The sequence below is a fragment of the Mobula birostris genome, chromosome 1 (assembly GCF_030028105.1).
Source record: "Mobula birostris isolate sMobBir1 chromosome 1, sMobBir1.hap1, whole genome shotgun sequence".
In the NCBI taxonomy this organism is placed as follows: Eukaryota; Metazoa; Chordata; class Chondrichthyes; order Myliobatiformes; family Myliobatidae; genus Mobula; species Mobula birostris.
In genome coordinates, this window is record NC_092370.1 from 251,188,272 (window position 1) to 251,213,499 (window position 25,228).

The 25,228-nt window shown below is 50.4% G+C and overlaps 1 protein-coding gene across 1 annotated transcript in view; it reads right to left on the reverse strand.

Moving 5' to 3' along the window:
• Positions 1 to 25,228, reverse strand: part of LOC140194116 (protein unc-79 homolog) — a 338,541-nt gene that overhangs the window by 108,719 nt on the left and 204,594 nt on the right. The window contains exons 34-36 of the mRNA XM_072251578.1: positions 5,651 to 5,763; positions 5,256 to 5,341; positions 4,081 to 4,254 (exon numbers count right to left, since the gene is read on the reverse strand). Coding sequence (XP_072107679.1) covers positions 4,081 to 4,254; positions 5,256 to 5,341; positions 5,651 to 5,763 — 373 coding nt within the window. The remainder of the gene's footprint in view (positions 1 to 4,080; positions 4,255 to 5,255; positions 5,342 to 5,650; positions 5,764 to 25,228) is intronic.

Consider the following 25,228-nt stretch of genomic DNA (forward strand, 5'->3'; position numbering starts at 1 on the left):
GGCGGGAGGATGGGGTCTCCCAGTGGCCACACATTTTAATTCCACATCCCATTCCCATTCTGATATGTCTATCCACGGCTTCCTCTACTGTAAAGATGAAGCCACACTAATCTAGGAGAGCCAGGAAGGGCCATGAGAAGGCCTTGGCGGACAGGAAAACCCCAAGGCATTCTACAAGTATGTGAAGAGCAAGAGGATAAGACGTAACAGAATAGGACCAATCAAGTGTGACAGTGGAAAAGTGTGTATGGAACCAGAAGAGATAGCAGAGGTACTTAATGAGTACTTTCCTTCAGTATTTACTACAGAAAAGGATCTTGGCGATTGTAGGGATGACTTGCAGCGGACTGAAAAGCTTCAGCTTGTAGATATTAAGAAAGAGGATGTGCTGGAGCTTTTGGAAAGCATCAAGTTGGATAAGTCACCAGGACCAGATGAGATGTAACCCAGGCTACTGTGGGAGGCGAGGGAGGAGATTGCTGAGCCTCTGGCGATGATTTTTGCATCATCAATGGGGACGGGAGAGGTTCCGGAGGATTAGAGGGTTGCGGATGTTGTTCCCTTATTCAAGAAAGGGAATACAGGTAGCCCAGGAAATTATAGACCAGTGAGTCTTACCTCAGTGGTTGGTAAGTTGGTGGAGAAGATCCTGAGAGGCAGGATTTATGAACATTTGGAGAGGCATAATATGATTACAAATAGTCAGCATGGTTTTGTCAAAGGCAGGTCGTGCCTTACGAGCCTGATTGAATTTTTTGAAGATGTGACTAAACACATTGATGAAGGTAGAGCCATATATGTCGTGTATAACGATTTCAGCAAGACATTTGACAAGGTACCACAGGCAAGGCTTATTGAGAAAGTAAGGGGACCTTGCTTTGTGGATCCAGAACTGGCTTGCCCACAGAAGGCAAAGAGTGGTTGTAGACGGGTCATATTCTATATAGAGATCGGTGACCAGTGGTGTACCTCAGAGATCTGTTCTGGGACCCCTCCTCTTTGTGATTTTTATAAATGACCTGGATAAAGAACAGGAGGGATGAGTTAGTAAATTTGCTGATGACACAAAGGTTGGAGGTGTTGTGGATAGTGTGGAGGGCTGTCAAAGGTTACAGCGGAACATTGATAGGATGCAAAACTGGGCTGAGAAGTGGCAGATGGGGTTCAACCCAGATAAGTGTGAGGTGGTTCATTTTGGTAGGTCAAATATGATGGCAGAATATAGCATTAATGGTAAGTCTCTTGGCAGTGTGGAGGATCAGAGGGATCTTGGGGTCTGAGTCCATGGGACTCTCAAATCTGCTGCACAGGTTGACTCTGTGATTAAGAAAGAGGGACCTTGGCCTTCATTAATCGTGGGATTGAGTTTAAGAGCCGAGAGGTAATGTTGCAGCTGTATAGGACCCTGGTCAGACCCTACTTGGAGTACTGTGCTCAATTCTGGTCGTCTCACTACAGGAAGGATGTGGAAACCATGGAAAGGATGCAGAGGAGATTTTCAAGGATGATACCTGGATTGGGGAGCACGTCTTACAAGAATAGGTTGAGTGAGCTCAGCCTTTTCTCCTTGGAGCGACGGAGGATGAGAGGTGACCTGACAGAGGTGAATAAGATGATGAGAGGCATTGATCGTGTGGATAGTCAGAGGCTTTTTCCCGGGGCTGCAATGGCTAGCACAAGAGGGCACAGTTTTAAGGTGCTTGGAAGTAGGTACAGAGGAGATGTGAGGGGTTAGTTTTTTTATGCAGAGAGTGGTGAGTGCATGGAACGGGCTGCCGGCAACGGTGATGGATACGATAGGGTCTTTTAAGAGACTCCTGGACCGGTACATGGAGTTCAGAGAAATAGAGGGCTAACCCTAGGTCATTTCTAAGGGTAAGGACATGTTCGGCAAGGCTTTGTGGGCCAAAGGGCCTGTATTGTGTTGTATGTTTTCTATGTTTCTATATGCCCTTTCCTTGGCTTTTATCCAGTCCTTAATTTCCCTTGTCAGCCACGATTGCCTACACCTGCCATTTGACAACACCTTCATCTGTGGGACATGCCTATCCTGTGCCTTGTGAACTATTCCCAGAAACTTCAGCCACCTTTGCTCTGCCGTCACCTGCGCCAGTATCCTCCTGCAATCCATCTGGATTCCACCTGGATAAGCTTGTCTCTCTTGCCTCTGTAATTCCCTTTATTCCACTGCAATACATGTGACTTGTGTTTCTCCCTCTCAAACTCCAGTATGAATTCAATTATATTTTGATCACCACCTCCTCAGGGTTCCTTTACATTAAGCTCCCTATTAAGATCTGGGTTATTACACCACACCCAGTCTAAGATAGCCTTTCCCCAGGTGGGCTCAAGCACAAAATGCTCTAAAAGGTAATCTCATGGGCATTCAACAAGTTCCCTCTCTTGCGATCTGACACCAACCTGATTTTCCCAATCCCCTTGCATATTGAAGTTCCCCATTACAATTGTGCCAATACCCTTATTACATGCATTTTCCAGCTCCCTTTGCCATCTCAACCCCACATCTTGGTTTGTATTTGGAAGCCGAGATATGATTCCCATGATTTTTTTTTACCATTGCAGTTTCTTAACTCCACCCACAAAAATTCAACATTCTCTAATCCTATGTCACCTCTTACTAAAGATGTAATTCCATCTCTTACCAACAGAGCCACACCATCACCAATGCTTTCTTGCCTGTCCTTTCGATACAAAGTCTATCCTGTGATGTTAAGCTCTGAACTATGGCCTTCGATCAGCCACAACTCAGTGAAGCCCACAACATCATACCGACCAATCTCTAATTGCACCATGAGTTCAACCACCTTATTCTGAATGCTACGCACATTCAAATACACCATCTTCTGTCCTGCATTCTTCACCCTATGGAATTTTGCCTCTGTAGTACAATCTAACTCTTTGCTCTGTCTGCATATGAAGCCAGTCATTGGCTTGTCCTTCCTCACATTCATGTTACATCCATCATCTGCTTGTTAACCTCCTGGCTCATCCTCAGCTCTATCATACTGGTTCCCATCCCCCTTGCCATATTAGTTTCCTTTACATACTAAAAATCGATAGATTTCTGTCAGGAATGAAGTGTCTGAGTCTCCACTGCCCCCTTGGATAGAGAATTTTTAAATGGAGAGAGAGAGAACAGGAAATTGGGGGCTAAAGGGTAGACTACTGGTCTTTAACAGGATCTCCTCTGTATAGCACTATCACCACCCCAACCATCCGCACATTTGCCAACACCATGTTGTGAGTGAGCAGAAGTGACAGTGATTGGGGCCATTCTCCTCTCTGTACTTTAATAAGATGCACAGTCAATGTAGGGCACTCAGAGATGATAACGTAACTCGGCCGCGGATGGTCTCAAGCCCCGCTGTGAAAGGAAGCAGATTGGGTATGGGACTAGCAACCCCATCTCATAAAAACCCAGAGCTACAGAAGCTCCAAAGACCTCATCCCCGGGAGAGGAAGGGCACACCGAGAAGATGGGCTACACATGGAAAAGCTTGGAGGATTGAGCCCAGCACAGAGGATTCTGGCAAGCTACTGTCACTAGTCTGTGCCCCAGTGGATGTGATGGGCTTAAGCAGCAAGAAGAAGAAGAAGATATGATAAAATGGTTGTTCCAACAGAGACCCTTGAACTGCATATGTTTCTCAACTTGTATAGTTTGCTCCATGTTTGAATGTGAGTGAGTTATGGGTCAAAATTTCCACATTCAATTTCTATCACCACACACAATGATGGCATCATCACATGCACAGATGTCCAATATAAAGTCTGAAAATATGCAACCAAGAACGTGCTTATCTGGAGCAATGCACTCAAAATGCTGGAGGAACTCAGCAGGTCAGGCAGCATCTATGGAAATGAATAAATGTCAGCATTTTGGGTTGAGTGAAATGTCAACTGCTCATTCACTTCCACCGATAGTGCCCTGACCCATTAAGTTCCTCCAGCATTTTGTGTGCTTTGCTCTGGATTTCCAGCATCTGCAAAATCTCTCCTGTTTCTGAGTTACAATTGTTATTTCTCCTGAATGGCAACCAATCCCGAAATTATTCCTACCTTCAGAGGCAATATGCATGGCAGCTTGGCCAGAAAGGTTTGGAAGTGATTGCAGATTGTAGTCCACAGATTGTTTGGTAAATCCATCGGCAAAGCTTCCATGTAAGTCGCGATGTTATCCAAACAGCGAAGCATGGCTCCCCCTGCTGGTAAGTTCTTCTTGTTGTTTAAACCCTGTGTCGTGTTTGGATCCCAAAGTAACAACACAAAGTTAAGAGATGCTTAATTAATGTTTTTCCTCATTTAACTTGCAATAATATTCTAAAAAAAATAGAACAGTACAGGAACAGGACCCTTAGCCCACAATGTTATGCTGAACCAATTAAATTGGTAATCAAATGGCCAACTAAACTAATCCTTTCTGTCTACACAATGTCCATACCTTTCCATTTTCCTCATATTGATGTGCCTATCTAACCATCTCTTACAAGTCCCAAATGTATCTGCCTCTACCACCATGCCAGGCAGTGCGATCCAGGCACTCACCCTCTCTGTGTTAAAAAAATCTTGTCCTTCACATCTGGTTTGAAATTAACCCTTCTTGCCTTAAATGCGTGCCCTCTGGTATTAGACATTTCAACCCTGGGAAAAAGATGCTGTCTCTTACTCTACCTGTGGCTCTCATAATCTTATAAACCTCTATCAGATCTCCCCTCAGTCTCTGCTTCTCCAGAGAACACAACTCAAGTTTGTCTAATGTCTCATTATAGCACATGCTATCTAATCCAGACAGCATCCTGGTAAACCTCTTCTGCATCCTTTCCAAAGCCTCGACATCCTTCCTATAACAGGGTAACCAGAACAGTATGCAATACTCCAGAGTGGTAAATCTGTGGAACTTGTTGCCACAAGCAGCTGTGGAGGCCAAGTCTTTATGTATATTTAAGGCAGAGGTTGACAGATTTTTGATTGATGGTCAGGGTATAAAGGGAAACTGGTGGTGGAAAGCAGAAGATTGGGGCTGAAAAGAAAATTGGATCAGCCATGATGAACTGGTGGAGCAGACTCAATGGGCCAAATGGCCTAATTCTGCTCCTATAGTATGTGGTGTTATGTGGCTGAACTCGAGTTTTATGCAACTCCGGCATAACTGGATAAATGGATCACATTGATTTCTATTGCAGAACATTATTTAAAAATGCTAATGAGCAAGTTCTTTCCATGTTCTGCATTACCTCCAGGAGCTGATTCAATGCTGCCACTGAACTCAACTCATTGAAGTCCATCAAAGAGGAGGCCAAAGTTCGAAGGAAGCTTCCATCTAAATCAAAATCAGAATCAGGTTTAATATCACTGGCATATGTCATGAATTTTATTAGTTGCAGCATCAGTACATTGCAATACATAATAATAAAAAAATATAAATTACAGTCAGTATATTAAATTATATTAGTATATACTTAAATAATGAGTATATAAGTATGAATTAAATTATATAAGTAGTGCAGAAAAAAAGCATAAAAATGTAAAACCTGCAATTATTTCTAAGCTTAAGGAACAGTAAATGTTAGTATTTATTATCAAAATATTACTGCTAACATTTTGCAATTCGTATTTGGAAAAACAATACCTTTGATGTTGCTTTGAAATAGCTGTGGAAGAATACTGTTGGGAGCTAGCTGATGGAAGGTGCAACGTAGAAACTGCTTTGCCACACCAGCAGTGTTCCCAGGAATCAACATGCTTCAAAAAAAATGTGCACATTGTTAAAAATTTATTCGAAAAGATGAAAGGAAATTCCATCATTTACAAGGATAGGTAATGGAAACTATCAACTTTTGAGCTGCTAATATAATATCAAGACTACAATTCCAAAAAGTAACAGCATGTTAATGAAAACGCAAAATCTTCTCACACTGCACACAGAACATTAACCACATAGAATACATTAGTCTTAGGTTCAATCATCTACGCTAAGTTAGCGGATAGTGGCAGTAGATGTGCCATCAGGAGCTCAGCAAGTCTTCAACTATCCCAAAAGCCAGAGTTCCAAGATCTAAGATCTGTATTGTGACTACAGGGTTGTGACTAGTGGTGTCCCACAAGGATCTGTTCTGGGACCTCTACTTTTCGTGATTTATAATAATGACATGGATGTGGGGGTAGAAGGGTGGGTTGGCAAGTTTGCAGACCACACAAAGGTTGGTGGTGTTGTAGATAGTGTAGGGGATTGTTGAAGATTGCAGAGAGACATTGATAGAATGCAGAAGTGGGCTGAGAAGTGGCAGATGGAGTTCAACCTGGAGAAGTGTGAGGTGGTACACTTTGGAAGGACAAACTCCAAGCCAGAGTACAAATTAAATGGCAGGATACTTGGTAGTGTGGAGGAGCAGAGGGATCTGGGGATACATATCCAGGGATACATATCCACAGATCCCTGAAAGTTGCCTCACAGGTAGATAGGGTAGTTAAGAAAGCTTATGGGGTGTTAGGTTTCATAAGTCGAGGGATAGAGTTTAAGGGTCGCGATGTAATGATGCAGCTCTATAAAACTCTGGTTAGGCCACACTTGGAGTACTGTGTCCAGTTCTGGTCGCTTCACTATAGGAAGGATGTGGAAGCATTGGAAAGGGTACAGAGGAGATTTACCAGGATGCTGCCTGGTTTAGAGAGTATGCACTATGATCAGAGATTAAGGGAGCTAGGGCTTTACTCTTTGGAGAGAAGGAGGATGAGAGGAGACATGATAGAGGTGAACAAGATAATAAGAGGAATAGATAGAGTGGATAGCCAGCGCCTCTTCACCAGGGCACCACTGCTCAATACTAGAGGACATGGCTTTAAGGTAAGGGGTGGGAAGTTCAAGGGGGATATTAGAAGAAGGTTTTTTACTCAGAGAGTGGTTGGTGCGTGGAATGCACTGCCTGAGTCAGTAGTGGAGGCAAGATACATTAGTGAAGTTTAAGAGTCTACTGGACCAGGTATATGGAGGAATTTAAGTTGAGGGGTTATATGGGAGGCAGGGTTTGAGGGTCGGCACAACATTGTGGGCCGAAGGACCTGTACTATGCTGTACTATTCTATGTTCCATGTTCTATGAATTGGGATTAGTTGGGGGAGGGGGTAGGTAACAGAAACCCTAATAACCATTAAGATTATTTAACCAACACGCACAACACGCTAGAGGAACTCAGCAGGTCAGGCAGCATCTGTGAAAACGATCAGTCAACGTTTTGGGCCGGAACCCTTCATCAGGACTGAAGAGGGAAGAGGCAGAGGCCCTATAGAGAAGGTGGGGGGAGGGTGGGAAGGAGAAGGCTGGTAGGTTCCAGGTGAAAAACCAGTAAGGGGAAAGATAAAGGGGTGGGGGAGGGGAAGCAGGGAGGTGATAGGCAGGAAAGGTGAAGAAGGAATAGGGGAAAACACAATGGGTAGTAGAAGGAGGCAAAACCATGAGGGAGATGACAGGCAGCTGGGGGAGGGGGCAGAGTGAAATTGGTCAATATTAAACCAGTCCGCGGTGCAAAAAAGGTTGAAGACCCCTGATCTAAACTAGCTGGCTAGCTGCCAAGGAGCTACGCTATTGATGTCCTACGTGATGAGGCCAAACTCCCTGTAGACTTGCTTAAAGTTGTAATAGAATAAACATGATAATATAACATAAGTACATATTTTAATGTCACATTTTCTGCATATACCCAAGTTGGTTCACAGATTAGACAAAATCACTAAACAAAGTATTACATACACCCTTGGAGGTCGACCGGGGTGGGGGGGGATATGGGGTTGTGGGGGGGGGGGGGCAGGGGTGCTACCTCCCTGAAATGAGTTTTTGCAGGGTGGGATGTCTGCTACTCATGCAATCAATGATTCCCTCTGCAAATGGATAGGGGGTGAACTGTGAGGGACATATAATTACATACTGTAGGTCTACAATTTCACTGTAACAGAGGCTGGACAAACGTCTTGTTTTCTCTACAGCAGAGGCTGAGGGGGAATTCTGATAGAGGTTTATAAGATTATGAAAGGCAAAGATAGAGTAGACAAGACAGTACCTTTTCCTCAAGTTGAAATTATTTTGACACAGAGTGATGGGTGCCTGGTGGTGGCACAGGCTGATCCATTAGAGACTTTTCAGAGGCATTTAGATAGGCACATGGCTGTGAGGAAAATGGAGGGATATAGAAACATAGAAAACCTACAGCACAATACAGGCCCTTCGGCCCACAAAGCTGTGCCAAACATGTCCCTATTGTAGGACTACCTAGGCTTTACCCATAGCCCTCTATTTTCTAAGCTCCATGTAGGCATCCAGAAGTCTCTTAAAAGATCCTATCGTATCCGCCTCCACCACCGCTGCCAGCAGCCCATTCCACGCACTCACCACTCTCTGTGTAAAAAAAACTTACCCCTGACATCTCCTCTGTACCTCCTGTATGGACATTGTGTGGGCAGTCAGAAAGGATGAGTTTAATCGGCTATTTGATTACGAACGTAATTAGTTTGGGAGAACATTGTGCACCGAGTGGACATTTGCTGTGCTGTACCATTCTTTGTCAGTTAATTCAAAGTCAATTTCAACTCAGAATAGCCATTCGCTGAGACAGTACATCCAACAGAAGAAAATAAAGTTTGTAAATAACTCTGAGGATAGGAGATACTAAGGGAGCCTCACCCTGTGGTGATTAATTATGACAAATGAAATTCCATTTTTTATGCCAAACTATGATCTCAATTGCCAGAGCTGGATTTTTATAATCTAAACATAGAGGTGAGCAGGACCTTGATTCATTAGTAGCTCTTAGTAGTACACAATCTCCCAGTACTGCAACAGTCCCTCGGAACTTCAGTCAACTCTCAGCTGTGTCATCAATTACCAGAATCTGGACTGGAAAGCTGCATGCAAAGTTGGCCAAAAACATTAATTGTACTCTTTTCCAAGATGATGTCTGGCCTGCTGGGTTCCTCCAGCATTTTGTGTGTGTGTTAAATATGTCCCTCGATTCTGGATACTTCTTTTAAACTGGTTTTGAGTAGTTTGACCAGGGCAATCGATGTGGACTGGGGTGTTTGAACAGTTTGATCAGGGCGATCGATGCGGACTGGGGTGTTTGATCAGGGCGATCGATGTGGACTGGGGTGTTTGATCAGTTTGATCAGGGTGATCGATGCGGACTGGGGTGTTTGAACAGTTTGATCAGGGCAATCGATGCAGACTGGGGTGTTTGAACAGTTTGATCAGGGTGATCGATGCAGACTGGGGTGTTTGATCAGGGCGATCGATGCAGACTGGGGTGTTTGATCAGGGCGACCGATGCGGACTGGGGTGTTTGAACAGTTTGATCAGGGCGATCGATGCGGACTGGGGTGTTTGACCAGGGCGATCGATGCGGACTGGGGTGTTTGATCAGGGCGATCGATGCAGACTGGGGTGTTTGATCAGGGCGATCGATGCGGACTGGGGTGTTTGATCAGGGCGATCGATGCGGACTGGGGTGTTGGAACAGTTTGATCAGGGCGATCGAAGCGGACTGGGGTGTTTGATCAGTTTGATCAGGGCGATCGATGCGGACTGGGGTGTTTGATCAGGGCGATCGATGCGGACTGGGGTGTTTGATCAGTTTGATCAGGGCGATCGATGTGGACTGGGGTGTTTGAACAGTTTGATCAGGGCGATCGATACGGACTGGGGTGTTTGATCAGAGTGATCGATGCAGACTGGGGTGTTTGATCAGGGTGATCGATGCGGACTGGGGTGTTTGATCAGGGCGATCGATGCAGACTGGGTGTTTGATCAGGGCGATCGATGTGGACTGGGGTGTTTGACCAGGGCGATCGATGCGGACTGGGGTGTTTGAACAGTTTGATCAGGGCGATCGATGCGGACTGGGGTGTTTGACCAGGGCGATCGAAGCGGACTGGGGTGTTTGATCAGGGCGATCGATGCAGACTGGGGTGTTTGATCAGGGCGATCGATGCGGACTGGGGTGTTGGAACAGTTTGATCAGGGCGATCGATGCGGACTGGGGTGTTTGATCAGTTTGATCAGGGCGATCGATGTGGACTGGGGTGTTTGAACAGTTTGATCAGGGCGATCGATGCGGACTGGGGTGTTTGATCAGTTTGATCAGTTTGATCAGGGCGATCGATGTGGACTGGGGTGTTTGAACAGTTTGATCAGGGCGATCGATGCGGACTGGGGTGTTTGATCAGGGCGATCGATGCAGACTGGGGTGTTTGATCAGGGTGATCGATGCGGACTGGGGTGTTTGATCAGGGCGATCGATGTGGACTGGGGTGTTTGACCAGGGCGATCGATGCGGACTGGGGTGTTTGATCAGTTTGATCAGGGCGATCGATGTGGACTGGGGTGTTTGAACAGTTTGATCAGGGCGATCGATGTGGACTGGGGTGTTTGATCAGGGCGATCGATGCGGACTGGGGTGTTTGATCAGCTTGATCAGGGCGATCGATGTGGACTGGGGTGTTTGAACAGTTTGATCAGGGCGATCGATGCGGACTGGGGTGTTTGAACAGTTTGATCAGGGCGATCGATGCAGACTGGGGTGTTTGAACAGTTTGATCAGGGTGATCGATGCGGACTGGGGTGTTTGATCAGGGCGATCGATGCAGACTGGGGTGTTTGATCAGGGCGACCGATGTGGACTGGGGTGTTTGAACAGTTTGATCAGGGCGATCGATGCAGACTGGGGTGTTTGATCAGGGCGATCGATGCGGACTGGGGTGTTTGACCAGGGTAATCGATGCGGACTGGGCTGTTTGATCAGTTTGATCAGGGCGATCGATGTGGACTGGGGTGTTTGACCAGGGCGATCGATGCGGACTGGGGTGTTTGATCAGTTTGATCAGGGCGATCGATGTGGACTGGGGTGTTTGAACAGTTTGATCAGGGCGATCGATGTGGACTGGGGTGTTTGATCAGGGCGATCGATGCGGACTGGGGTGTTTGATCAGTTTGATCAGGGCGATCGATGTGGACTGGGGTGTTTGACCAGGGCGATCGATGCGGACTTGGGTGTTTGAACAGTTTGATCAGGGCAATTGATGCTGACTGGGGTGTTTGAACAGTTTGATCAGGGCGATCGATGTGGACTGGGGTGTTTGATCAGGGCGATCGATGCGGACTGGGGTGTTTGATCAGTTTGATCAGGGCGATCGATGCGGACTGGGGTGCTTGATCAGGGTGATCGATGCAGACTGGGGTGTTTGATCAGGGTGATCGTAGCGGACTGGGGTGTTTGATCAGGGTGATCGATGCAGACTGGGGTGTTTGATCAGTTTGATCAGGGCGATCGATGTGGACTGGGGTGTTTGATCAGGGCGATCGATGCGGACTGGGGTGTTTGATCAGTTTGATCAGGGCGATCGATGTCGACTGGGGTGTTTGAACAGTTTGATCAGGGCGATCGATGCAGACTGGGGTGTTTGATCAGGGCGATCGATGTGGACTGGGGTGTTTGACCAGGGCGATCGATGCGGACTGGGGTGTTTGATCAGTTTGATCAGGGCGATCGATGTGGAATGGGGTGTTTGAACAGTTTGATCAGGGCGATCGATGTGGACTGGGGTGTTTGATCAGGGCGATCGATGCGGACTGGGGTGTTTGATCAGTTTGATCAGGGCGATCGATGTGGACTGGGGTGTTTGAACAGTTTGATCAGGGCGATCGATGCGGACTGGGGTGTTTGATCAGGGTGATCGATGCAGACTGGGGTGTTTGATCAGGGTGATCGATGCGGACTGGGGTGTTTGATCAGGGCGATCGATGCAGACTGGGGTGTTTGATCAGGGCGATCGATGTGGACTGGGGTGTTTGACCAGGCCGATCGATACGGACTGGAGTGTTTGAACAGTTTGATCAGGGCAATCGATGCGGACTGGGGTGTTTGACCAGGGCGATCGATGCGGACTGGGGTGTTTGATCAGGGCGATCGATGCAGACTGGGGTGTTTGATCAGGGCGATCGATGTGGACTGGGGTGTTTGAACAGTTTGATCAGGGCGATCGATGCGGACTGGGGTGTTTGATCAGTTTGATCAGTTTGATCAGGGCGATCGATGTGGACTGGGGTGTTTGAACAGTTTGATCAGGGCGATCGATGCGGACTGGGGTGTTTGATCAGGGCGATCGATGCAGACTGGGGTGTTTGATCAGGGTGATCGATGCGGACTGGGGTGTTTGATCAGGGCGATCGATGTGGACTGGGGTGTTTGACCAGGGCGATCGATGCGGACTGGGGTGTTTGATCAGTTTGATCAGGGCGATCGATGTGGACTGGGGTGTTTGAACAGTTTGATCAGGGCGATCGATGTGGACTGGGGTGTTTGATCAGGGCGATCGATGCGGACTGGGGTGTTTGATCAGCTTGATCAGGGCGATCGATGTGGACTGGGGTGTTTGAACAGTTTGATCAGGGCGATCGATGCGGACTGGGGTGTTTGAACAGTTTGATCAGGGCGATCGATGCAGACTGGGGTGTTTGAACAGTTTGATCAGGGTGATCGATGCGGACTGGGGTGTTTGATCAGGGCGATCGATGCAGACTGGGGTGTTTGATCAGGGCGACCGATGTGGACTGGGGTGTTTGAACAGTTTGATCAGGGCGATCGATGCAGACTGGGGTGTTTGATCAGGGCGATCGATGCGGACTGGGGTGTTTGACCAGGGTGATCGATGCGGACTGGGCTGTTTGATCAGTTTGATCAGGGTGATCGATGTGGACTGGGGTGTTTGAACAGTTTGATCAGGGCGATCGATGTGGACTGGGGTGTTTGATCAGGGCGATCGATGCGGACTGGGGTGTTTGATCAGCTTGATCAGGGCGATCGATGTGGACTGGGGTGTTTGAACAGTTTGATCAGGGCGATCGATGCGGACTGGGGTGTTTGAACAGTTTGATCAGGGCGATCGATGCAGACTGGGGTGTTTGAACAGTTTGATCAGGGTGATCGATGCGGACTGGGGTGTTTGATCAGGGCGATCGATGCAGACTGGGGTGTTTGATCAGGGCGACCGATGTGGACTGGGGTGTTTGAACAGTTTGATCAGAGCGATCGATGCGGACTGGGGTGTTTGATCAGGGTGATCGATGCAGACTGGGGTGTTTGATCAGGGTGATCGATGCGGACTGGGGTGTTTGATCAGGGCGATCGATGCAGACTGGGGTGTTTGATCAGGGCGATCGATGCGGACTGGGGTGTTTGACCAGGGTGATCGATGCGGACTGGGCTGTTTGATCAGTTTGATCAGGGTGATCGATGTGGACTGGGGTGTTTGAACAGTTTGATCAGGGCGATCGATGTGGACTGGGGTGTTTGATCAGGGCGATCGATGCGGACTGGGGTGTTTGATCAGCTTGATCAGGGCGATCGATGTGGACTGGGGTGTTTGAACAGTTTGATCAGGGCGATCGATGCGGACTGGGGTGTTTGAACAGTTTGATCAGGGCGATCGATGCAGACTGGGGTGTTTGAACAGTTTGATCAGGGTGATCGATGCGGACTGGGGTGTTTGATCAGGGCGATCGATGCAGACTGGGGTGTTTGATCAGGGCGACCGATGTGGACTGGGGTGTTTGAACAGTTTGATCAGAGCGATCGATGCGGACTGGGGTGTTTGATCAGGGTGATCGATGCAGACTGGGGTGTTTGATCAGGGTGATCGATGCGGACTGGGGTGTTTGATCAGGGCGATCGATGCAGACTGGGGTGTTTGATCAGGGCGATCGATGTGGACTGGGGTGTTTGACCAGGGCGATCGATGCGGACTGGGGTGTTTGAACAGTTTGATCAGGGCGATCGATGCGGACTGGGGTGTTTGACCAGGGCGATCGATGCGGACTGGGGTGTTTGATCAGGGCGATCGATGCAGACTGGGGTGTTTGATCAGGGCGATCGATGCGGACTGGGGTGTTTGAACAGTTTGATCAGGGCGATCGATGCGGACTGGGGTGTTTGATCAGTTTGATCAGGGCGATCAATGTGGACTGGGGTGTTTGAACAGTTTGATCAGGGCGATCGATGCGGACTGGGGTGTTTGATCAGTTTGATCAGGGCGATCGATGTGGACTGGGGTGTTTGAACAGTTTGATCAGGGCGATCGATGCGGACTGGGGTGTTTGATCAGGGTGATCGATGCGGACTGGGGTGTTTGATCAGGGTGATCGATGCGGACTGGGGTGTTTGATCAGGGCGATCGATGCAGACTGGGGTGTTTGATCAGGGTGATCGATGCGGACTGGGGTGTTTGAACAGTTTGATCAGGGCGATCGATGCGGACTGGGGTGTTTGATCAGTTTGATCAGGGCGATCGATGTGGACTGGGGTGTTTGAACAGTTTGATCAGGGCGATCGATGTGGACTGGGGTGTTTGATCAGGGCGATCGATGTGGACTGGGGTGTTTGAACAGTTTGATCAGGGCGATCGATGCGGACTGGGGTGTTTGAACAGTTTGATCAGGGCGATCGATGCAGACTGGGGTGTTTGAACAGTTTGATCAGGGTGATCGATGCGGACTGGGGTGTTTGATCAGGGCGATCGATGCAGACTGGGGTGTTTGATCAGGGCGACCGATGTGGACTGGGGTGTTTGAACAGTTTGATCAGGGCGATCGATGCAGACTGGGGTGTTTGATCAGGGCGATCGATGCGGACTGGGGTGTTTGACCAGGGTGATCGATGCGGACTGGGCTGTTTGATCAGTTTGATCAGGGTGATCGATGTGGACTGGGGTGTTTGAACAGTTTGATCAGGGCGATCGATGTGGACTGGGGTGTTTGATCAGGGCGATCGATGCGGACTGGGGTGTTTGATCAGCTTGATCAGGGCGATCGATGTGGACTGGGGTGTTTGAACAGTTTGATCAGGGCGATCGATGCGGACTGGGGTGTTTGAACAGTTTGATCAGGGCGATCGATGCAGACTGGGGTGTTTGAACAGTTTGATCAGGGTGATCGATGCGGACTGGGGTGTTTGATCAGGGCGATTGATGCAGACTGGGGTGTTTGATCAGGGCGACCGATGTGGACTGGGGTGTTTGAACAGTTTGATCAGGGCGATCGATGCAGACTGGGGTGTTTGATCAGGGCGATCGATGTGGACTGGGGTGTTTGATCAGTTTGATCAGGGCGATCGATGCGGACTGGGGTGTTTGAACAGTTTGATCAGGGCGATCGATGCGGACTGGGGTGTTTGACCAGGGCGATCGATGCGGACTGGGGTGTTTGATCAGGGCGATCGATGCAGACTGGGGTGTTTGATCAGGGCGATCGATGCGGACTGGGGTGTTGACCAGGGCGATCGATGCGGACTAGGGTGTTTGACCAGGGCGATCGATGCGGACTGGGGTGTTTGAACAGTTTGATCAGGGCGATCGATGCGGACTGGGGTGTTTGATCAGTTTGATCAGGGCGATCGATGTGGACTGGGGTGTTTGAACAGTTTGATCAGGGCGATCGATGCGGACTGGGGTGTTTGATCAGGGTGATCGATGCAGACTGGGGTGTTTGATCAGGGTGATCGATGCGGACTGGGGTGTTTGATCAGGGCGATCGATGCAGACTGGGGTGTTTGATCAGGGCGATCGATGTGGACTGGGGTGTTTGACCAGGCCGATCGATACGGACTGGAGTGTTTGAACAGTTTGATCAGGGCAATCGATGCGGACTGGGGTGTTTGACCAGGGCGATCGATGCGGACTGGGGTGTTTGATCAGGGCGATCGATGCAGACTGGGGTGTTTGATCAGGGCGATCGATGTGGACTGGGGTGTTTGAACAGTTTGATCAGGGCGATCGATGCGGACTGGGGTGTTTGATCAGTTTGATCAGTTTGATCAGGGCGATCGATGTGGACTGGGGTGTTTGAACAGTTTGATCAGGGCGATCGATGCGGACTGGGGTGTTTGATCAGGGCGATCGATGCAGACTGGGGTGTTTGATCAGGGTGATCGATGCGGACTGGGGTGTTTGATCAGGGCGATCGATGTGGACTGGGGTGTTTGACCAGGGCGATCGATGCGGACTGGGGTGTTTGATCAGTTTGATCAGGGCGATCGATGTGGACTGGGGTGTTTGAACAGTTTGATCAGGGCGATCGATGTGGACTGGGGTGTTTGATCAGGGCGATCGATGCGGACTGGGGTGTTTGATCAGCTTGATCAGGGCGATCGATGTGGACTGGGGTGTTTGAACAGTTTGATCAGGGCGATCGATGCGGACTGGGGTGTTTGAACAGTTTGATCAGGGCGATCGATGCAGACTGGGGTGTTTGAACAGTTTGATCAGGGTGATCGATGCGGACTGGGGTGTTTGATCAGGGCGATCGATGCAGACTGGGGTGTTTGATCAGGGCGACCGATGTGGACTGGGGTGTTTGAACAGTTTGATCAGGGCGATCGATGCAGACTGGGGTGTTTGATCAGGGCGATCGATGCGGACTGGGGTGTTTGACCAGGGTGATCGATGCGGACTGGGCTGTTTGATCAGTTTGATCAGGGTGATCGATGTGGACTGGGGTGTTTGAACAGTTTGATCAGGGCGATCGATGTGGACTGGGGTGTTTGATCAGGGCGATCGATGCGGACTGGGGTGTTTGATCAGCTTGATCAGGGCGATCGATGTGGACTGGGGTGTTTGAACAGTTTGATCAGGGCGATCGATGCGGACTGGGGTGTTTGAACAGTTTGATCAGGGCGATCGATGCAGACTGGGGTGTTTGAACAGTTTGATCAGGGTGATCGATGCGGACTGGGGTGTTTGATCAGGGCGATCGATGCAGACTGGGGTGTTTGATCAGGGCGACCGATGTGGACTGGGGTGTTTGAACAGTTTGATCAGAGCGATCGATGCGGACTGGGGTGTTTGATCAGGGTGATCGATGCAGACTGGGGTGTTTGATCAGGGTGATCGATGCGGACTGGGGTGTTTGATCAGGGCGATCGATGCAGACTGGGGTGTTTGATCAGGGCGATCGATGCGGACTGGGGTGTTTGACCAGGGTGATCGATGCGGACTGGGCTGTTTGATCAGTTTGATCAGGGTGATCGATGTGGACTGGGGTGTTTGAACAGTTTGATCAGGGCGATCGATGTGGACTGGGGTGTTTGATCAGGGCGATCGATGCGGACTGGGGTGTTTGATCAGCTTGATCAGGGCGATCGATGTGGACTGGGGTGTTTGAACAGTTTGATCAGGGCGATCGATGCGGACTGGGGTGTTTGAACAGTTTGATCAGGGCGATCGATGCAGACTGGGGTGTTTGAACAGTTTGATCAGGGTGATCGATGCGGACTGGGGTGTTTGATCAGGGCGATCGATGCAGACTGGGGTGTTTGATCAGGGCGACCGATGTGGACTGGGGTGTTTGAACAGTTTGATCAGAGCGATCGATGCGGACTGGGGTGTTTGATCAGGGTGATCGATGCAGACTGGGGTGTTTGATCAGGGTGATCGATGCGGACTGGGGTGTTTGATCAGGGCGATCGATGCAGACTGGGGTGTTTGATCAGGGCGATCGATGTGGACTGGGGTGTTTGACCAGGGCGATCGATGCGGACTGGGGTGTTTGAACAGTTTGATCAGGGCGATCGATGCGGACTGGGGTGTTTGACCAGGGCGATCGATGCGGACTGGGGTGTTTGATCAGGGCGATCGATGCAGACTGGGGTGTTTGATCAGGGCGATCGATGCGGACTGGGGTGTTTGAACAGTTTGATCAGGGCGATCGATGCGGACTGGGGTGTTTGATCAGTTTGATCAGGGCGATCAATGTGGACTGGGGTGTTTGAACAGTTTGATCAGGGCGATCGATGCGGACTGGGGTGTTTGATCAGTTTGATCAGGGCGATCGATGTGGACTGGGGTGTTTGAACAGTTTGATCAGGGCGATCGATGCGGACTGGGGTGTTTGATCAGGGTGATCGATGCGGACTGGGGTGTTTGATCAGGGTGATCGATGCGGACTGGGGTGTTTGATCAGGGCGATCGATGCAGACTGGGGTGTTTGATCAGGGTGATCGATGCGGACTGGGGTGTTTGAACAGTTTGATCAGGGCGATCGATGCGGACTGGGGTGTTTGATCAGTTTGATCAGGGCGATCGATGTGGACTGGGGTGTTTGAACAGTTTGATCAGGGCGATCGATGTGGACTGGGGTGTTTGATCAGGGCGATCGATGCGGACTGGGGTGTTTGATCAGCTTGATCAGGGCGATCGATGTGGACTGGGGTGTTTGAACAGTTTGATCAGGGCGATCGATGCAGACTGGGGTGTTTGAACAGTTTGATCAGGGTGATCGATGCAGACTGGGGTGTTTGAACAGTTTGATCAGGGTGATCGATGCGGACTGGGGTGTTTGATCAGGGCGATCGATGCAGACTGGGGTGTTTGATCAGGGCGACCGATGTGGACTGGGGTGTTTGAACAGTTTGATCAGGGCGATCGATGCAGACTGGGGTGTTTGATCAGGGCGATCGATGCGGACTGGGGTGTTTGACCAGGGTGATCGATGCGGACTGGGCTGTTTGATCAGTTTGATCAGGGTGATCGATGTGGACTGGGGTGTTTGAACAGTTTGATCAGGGCGATCGATGTGGACTGGGGTGTTTGATCAGGGCGATCGATGCGGACTGGGGTGTTTGATCAGCTTGATCAGGGCGATCGATGTGGACTGGGGTGTTTGAACAGTTTGATCAGGGCGATCGATGCGGACTGGGGTGTTTGAACAGTTTGATCAGGGCGATCGATGCAGACTGGGGTGTTTGAACAGTTTGATCAGGGTGATCGATGCGGACTGGGGTGTTTGATCAGGGCGATTGATGCAGACTGGGGTGTTTGATCAGGGCGACCGATGTGGACTGGGGTGTTTGAACAGTTTGATCAGGGCGATCGATGCAGACTGGGGTGTTTGATCAGGGCGATCGATGTGGACTGGGGTGTTTGATCAGTTTGATCAGGGCGATCGATGCGGACTGGGGTGTTTGAACAGTTTGATCAGGGCGATCGATGCGGACTGGGGTGTTTGACCAGGGCGATCGATGCGGACTGGGGTGTTTGATCAGGGCGATCGATGCAGACTGGGGTGTTTGATCAGGGCGATCGATGCGGACTGGGGTGTTGACCAGGGCGATCGATGCGGACTAGGGTGTTTGACCAGGGCGATCGATGCGGACTGGGGTGTTTGAACAGTTTGATCAGGGCGATCGATGCGGACTGGGGTGTTTGATCAGTTTGATCAGGGCGATCGATGTGGACTGGGGTGTTTGAACAGTTTGATCAGGGCGAGCGATGCGGACTGGGGTGTTTGATCAGGGCGATCGATGCAGACTGGGGTGTTTGATCAGGGCGATCGATGTGGACTGGGGTGTTTGACCAGGGCGATCGATGCGGACTGGGGTGTTTGATCAGTTTGACCAGGGCGATCGATGTGGACTGGGGTGTTTGAACAGTTTGATCAGGGCGATCGATGTGGACTGGGCTGTTTGATCAGGGCGATCGATGCGGACTGGGGTGTTTGATCAGTTTGATCAGGGCGATCGATGTGGACTGGGGTGTTTGAACAGTTTGATCAGAGCGATCGATGCGGACTGGGGTGTTTGATCAGGGTGATCGATGCAGACTGGGGTGTTTGATCAGGGTGATCGATGCGGACTGGGGTGTTTGATCAGGGCGATCGATGCAGACTGGGGTGTTTGATCAGGGCGATCGATGTGGACTGGGGTGTTTGACCAGGGCGATCGATGCGGACTGGGGTGTTTGAACAGTTTGATCAGGGCGATCGATGCGGACTGGGGTGTTTGACCAGGGCGATCGATGCGGACTGGGGTGTTTGATCAGGGCGATCGATGCAGACTGGGGTGTTTGATCAGGGCGATCGATGCGGACTGGGGTGTTTGAACAGTTTGATCAGGGCGATCGATGCGGACGGGTGTTTGATCAGTTTGATCAGGGCGATCGATGTGGACTGGGGTGTTTGAACAGTTTGATCAGGGCGATCGATGCGGACTGGGGTGTTTGATCAGTTTGATCAGGGCGATCGATGTGGACTGGGGTGTTTGAACAGTTTGATCAGGGCGATCGATGCGGACTGGGGTGTTTGATCAGGGCGATCGATGCAGACTGGGGTGTTTGATCAGGGTGATCGATGCGGACTGGGGTGTTTGATCAGGGCGATCGATGTGGACTGGGGTGTTTGACCAGGGCGATCGATGCGGACTGGGGTGTTTGATCAGTTTGATCAGGGCGATCGATGTGGACTGGGGTGTTTGAACAGTTTGATCAGGGCGATCGATGCGGACTGGGGTGTTTGATCAGGGCGATCGATGCGGACTGGGGTGTTTGATCAGTTTGATCAGGGCGATCGATGTGGACTGGGGTGTTTGACCAGGGCGATCGATGCGGACTGGGGTGTTTGAACAGTTTGATCAGGGCAATTGATGCAGACTGGGGTGTTTGAACAGTTTGATCAGGGCGATCGATGTGGACTGGGGTGTTTGATCAGGGCGATCGATGCGGACTGGGGTGTTTGATCAGTTTGATCAGGGCGATCGATGTGGACTGGGGTGTTTGAACAGTTTGATCAGGGCGATCGATGCGGACTGGGGTGTTTGATCAGGGTGATCGATGCAGACTGGGGTGTTTGATCAGGATGATCGATGCGGACTGGGGTGTTTGACTAGGGCGATCGATGCGGACTGGGGTGTTGACCAGGGCGATCGATGCGGACTGGGGTGTTTGACCAGGGCGATCGATGCGGACTGGGGTGTTTGAACAGTTTGATCAGGGCGATCGATGCGGACTGGGGTGTTTGATCAGTTTGATCAGGGCGATCGATGTGGACTGGGGTGTTTGAACAGTTTGATCAGGGCGATCGATGCGGACTGGGGTGTTTGAACAGTTTGATCAGGGCGATCGATGCGGACTGGGGTGTTTGATCAGTTTGATCAGGGCGATCGATGTGGACTGGGGTGTTTGAACAGTTTGATCAGGGCGATCGATGTGGACTGGGGTGTTAGACCACGGCGATCGATGCGGACTGGGGTGTTTGAACAGTTTGATCAGGGCGATCGATGCGGACTGGGGTGTTTGATCAGGGCGATCGATGTGGACTGTGGTGTTTGATCAGTTTGATCAGGGCGATCGATGCGGACTGGGGTGTTTGAACAGTTTGATCAGGGCGATCGATGCGGACTGGGGTGTTTGACCAGGGCGATCGATGCGGACTGGGGTGTTTGATCAGGGCGATCGATGCAGACTGGGGTGTTTGATCAGGGCGATCGATGCGGACTGGGGTGTTGACCAGGGCGATCGATGCGGACTGGGGTGTTTGACCAGGGCGATCGATGCGGACTGGGGTGTTTGAACAGTTTGATCAGGGCGATCGATGCGGACTGGGGTGTTTGATCAGTTTGATCAGGGCGATCGATGTGGACTGGGGTGTTTGAACAGTTTGATCAGGGCGATCGATGCGGACTGGGGTGTTTGATCAGTTTGATCAGTTTGATCAGGGCGATCGATGTGGACTGGGGTGTTTGAACAGTTTGATCAGGGCGATCGATGCGGACTGGGGTGTTTGATCAGGGCGATCGATGCAGACTGGGGTGTTTGATCAGGGTGATCGATGCGGACTGTGGTGTTTGATCAGGGCGATCGATGTGGACTGGGGTGTTTGACCAGGGCGATCGATGCGGACTGGGGTGTTTGATCAGTTTGATCAGGGCGATCGATGTGGACTGGGGTGTTTGAACAGTTTGATCAGGGCGATCGATGTGGACTGGGGTGTTTGATCAGGGCGACCGATGCGGACTGGGGTGTTTGATCAGCTTGATCAGGGCGATCGATGTGGACTGGGGTGTTTGAACAGTTTGATCAGGGGGAGCGATGCGGACTGGGGTGTTTGATCAGGGTGATCGATGCAGACTGGGGTGTTTGATCAGGGTGATCGATGCGGACTGGGGTATTTGATCAGGGCGATCGATGCGGACTGGGGTGTTTGATCAGGGCGATCGATGTGGACTGGGGTGTTTGAACAGTTTGATCAGGGCGATCGATGCGGACTGGGGTGTTTGACCAGGGCGATCGATGCAGACTGGGGTGTTTGACCAGGGCGATCGATGCAGACTGGGGTGTTTGATCAGGGCGATCGATGCGGACTGGGGTGTTTGAACAGTTTGATCAGGGCGATCGATGCAGACTGGGGTGTTTGATCAGTTTGTTCAGGGCGATCGATGTGGACTGGGGTGTTTGAACAGTTTGATCAGGGCGATCGATGCGGACTGGGGTGTTTGATCAGTTTGATCAGTTTGATCAGGGCAATCGATGTGGACTGGGGTGTTTGAACAGTTTGATCAGGGCGATCGATGCGGACTGGGGTGTTTGATCAGGGCGATCGATGCAGACTGGGGTGTTTGATCAGGGTGATCGATGCGGACTGGGGTGTTTGATCAGGGCGATCGATGTGGACTGGGGTGTTTGACCAGGGCGATCGATGCGGACTGGGGTGTTTGATCAGTTTGATCAGGGCGATCGATGTGGACTGGGGTGTTTGAACAGCTTGATCAGGGCGATCGATGTGGACTGGGGTGTTTGATCAGGGCGATCGATGCGGACTGGGGTGTTTGATCAGTTTCATCAGGGCGATCGATGTGGACTGGGGTGTTTGAACAGTTTGATCAGGGCGATCGATGCGGACTGGGGTGTTTGATCAGGGTGATCGATGCAGACTGGGGTGTTTGATCAGGGTAATCGATGCGGACTGGGGTGTTTGATCAGGGCGATCGATGCAGACTGGGGTGTTTGATCAGGGCGATCGATGTGGACTGGGGTGTTTGACCAGGGCGATCGAAGCGGACTGGCGTGTTTGATCAGTTTGATCAGGGCGATCAATGTGGACTGGGGTGTTTGAACAGTTTGAGCAGGGCGATCCATGCGGACTGGGGTGTTTGATCAGGGCGATCGATGCGGACTGGGTTGTTTGATCAGTTTGATCAGGGTTATTGATGTGGACTGGGATGTTTGATCAGTTTCACCAGGGTGATTGATGCAGACTGGGGTGTTTAATCAGTTTGATCAGGGCGATCGATGCAGACTAATGTGTTTAAACAGTTTGATCTGGGTGATCGATGCAGACTAATGTGTTTAATCAGTTTGATCAGGGTGATCAATACGGACTGGGGTGTTTAAACGGTTTGATCAGGGCGATCGATCTGGACTGGGATGTTTGATCAGGTTGATCACAGTGATCAATGTGGACTGGGGTGTTTAAATGGTTTGATCAGGGTTATTGATACAGACTGGGGTGTTTGATCAGTTTGATCAGGGCGATCGATGCGGACTGGGGTGTTTGATCAGTTTGATCAGGTTGATCGATACAAACTGGGGTGTTTGATCAGGGTAATCGATGTGGACTGGGGTGTTTGATCAGTTTGATCAGGGTGATCGATGCGGACTAATGTGTTTAATCAGTTTGATCAGGGTTATCGCTACGGACTGGGGTGTTTAATCAGTTTGATCCGGGTGATCGATGTGGACTGGACTGTTTAAATGGTTTGATCAGGGTTATCGATATGGACTGGGATATTTGATCAGGTTGATCAGGATGATCGATGTGGACAGGGGTGTTTGATCAGTTTGATCAGGGTGATCGATGTGCTCTGGGGTGTTTGATCAGGGCGATCGATGTGGACTGGTAGTTTGAAGGTTTGATCACAGGCTTCAGAATAGAGGTAAGAAGGAATTTTTGAGCCAGAGAATCGTGAAACAGTGGAATGCTCTGCTAAGGACCGTGGTGCAGGCCAAGTCCATGGGTATATTTAAGGCAGAAGTTGACAATTTTCTGATCGGTCAGGGCATCAAAGGATATGGTGAGAGAGCAGGTGTATGGGGTTGAGTGGGATCCAGGATCAGCCATGATGGAATGGCGGAGCAGACTCGATGGGCTAAATAGCCTAATTCTGCCCCTTTGTCTTATGGTCTTCATCATGGCTTGGCTTTGCGAACGAAGATTTCGGAAGGGGGCTGCCCACATCTGCTGCAGGCTCGCTGGTGGCTGACGAGGCCAATACGGGACAGGCAGGTCCGGCCACAGCGGCTGCAAGGGAAATTCTGTTCTGGGTTTGGTGCTGCTGTGTCACGGTTCTTCCTCCTTCTCCTTTTGTCCTCAATGCCAGCCCTGCGTGCGTCCTCGAAGGAGGAGACAGATTAGTGAATGGTGTGTCGCCAGGCCTCGCGATCGGAGGCTAGATTAGACCACTGGCGATGGTCAATGTGACAGGCACCAAGGGATTTCATCAGAGAGTCCTTGTACCTCTTCTTCAGTGCCCATCTGTCACGGTGGCCAGTGGAGAGTTTGCCATACAGCACAATCTTGGGCAGGCAATGATCCTCCATCCTGGAGACATGCCCTGCCCAGCTCAGCTGCATCTTCAACAGCATGGCCTCGATGCTGGTGACCTCCGCCTGTTCCAGGACTTCGATGTTGGTGACGAGGTCACTCCAGTGGATGTTGAGGATGGTGCAGAGGCAGCGCTGGTGGAAGCGCTCAAGGAGTCGTAGGTGGTGACGGTAGGTGACCCGCGACTCGGAGCCGTACAGGAGAGTGGTCAGTACAACATCTCTGTACACGCTGATCTTTGTGCCTTTCTTCAAATGCTTGTTGTTCCAGACTCTTTTGTACAGCCTGCCGAATGCGCTGTTTGCCTTTGCCAGTCTGTTGTCAATCTCTTTGTCGATCTTGACGAGATGGTGCACCCCAGGTAGCTGAACTGGTAGACTGTCTTCAGCTCTACCTCACCGATGGTGATGCAGGGAGGGTGGTAATCTTCCTAAGGTGCGGGCTGATAGAGAACTTCTGTCTTCTTCAAGTTGACTTCCAGTCTGAAGAGGTCAGCAGCCTCTGCAAAGCAGGATGTTATACGCTGCAAAGCTGTCCCTGTGTGGGCAACAAGGGCAGCATCGTCTGTGAAGAGTAGCTCTCGGATGAGCTGCTCCAGTGTCTTGGTGTGGGACCGTAATCGCCTCAGGTTGAACAAGCTGCCATCGGTGTGGTATCGGACGTAAACACCGTCCTCGTCATCAGGGTCTTCAGTGGCCCTTTCGAGCATTATGCTGAAGAAGATGGTGAAGAGAGTTGGCACGAGGACACAGCCTTGCTTTACTCTGTTGTTTATTGGGAAGGGTTCTGAGAGGTCATTGT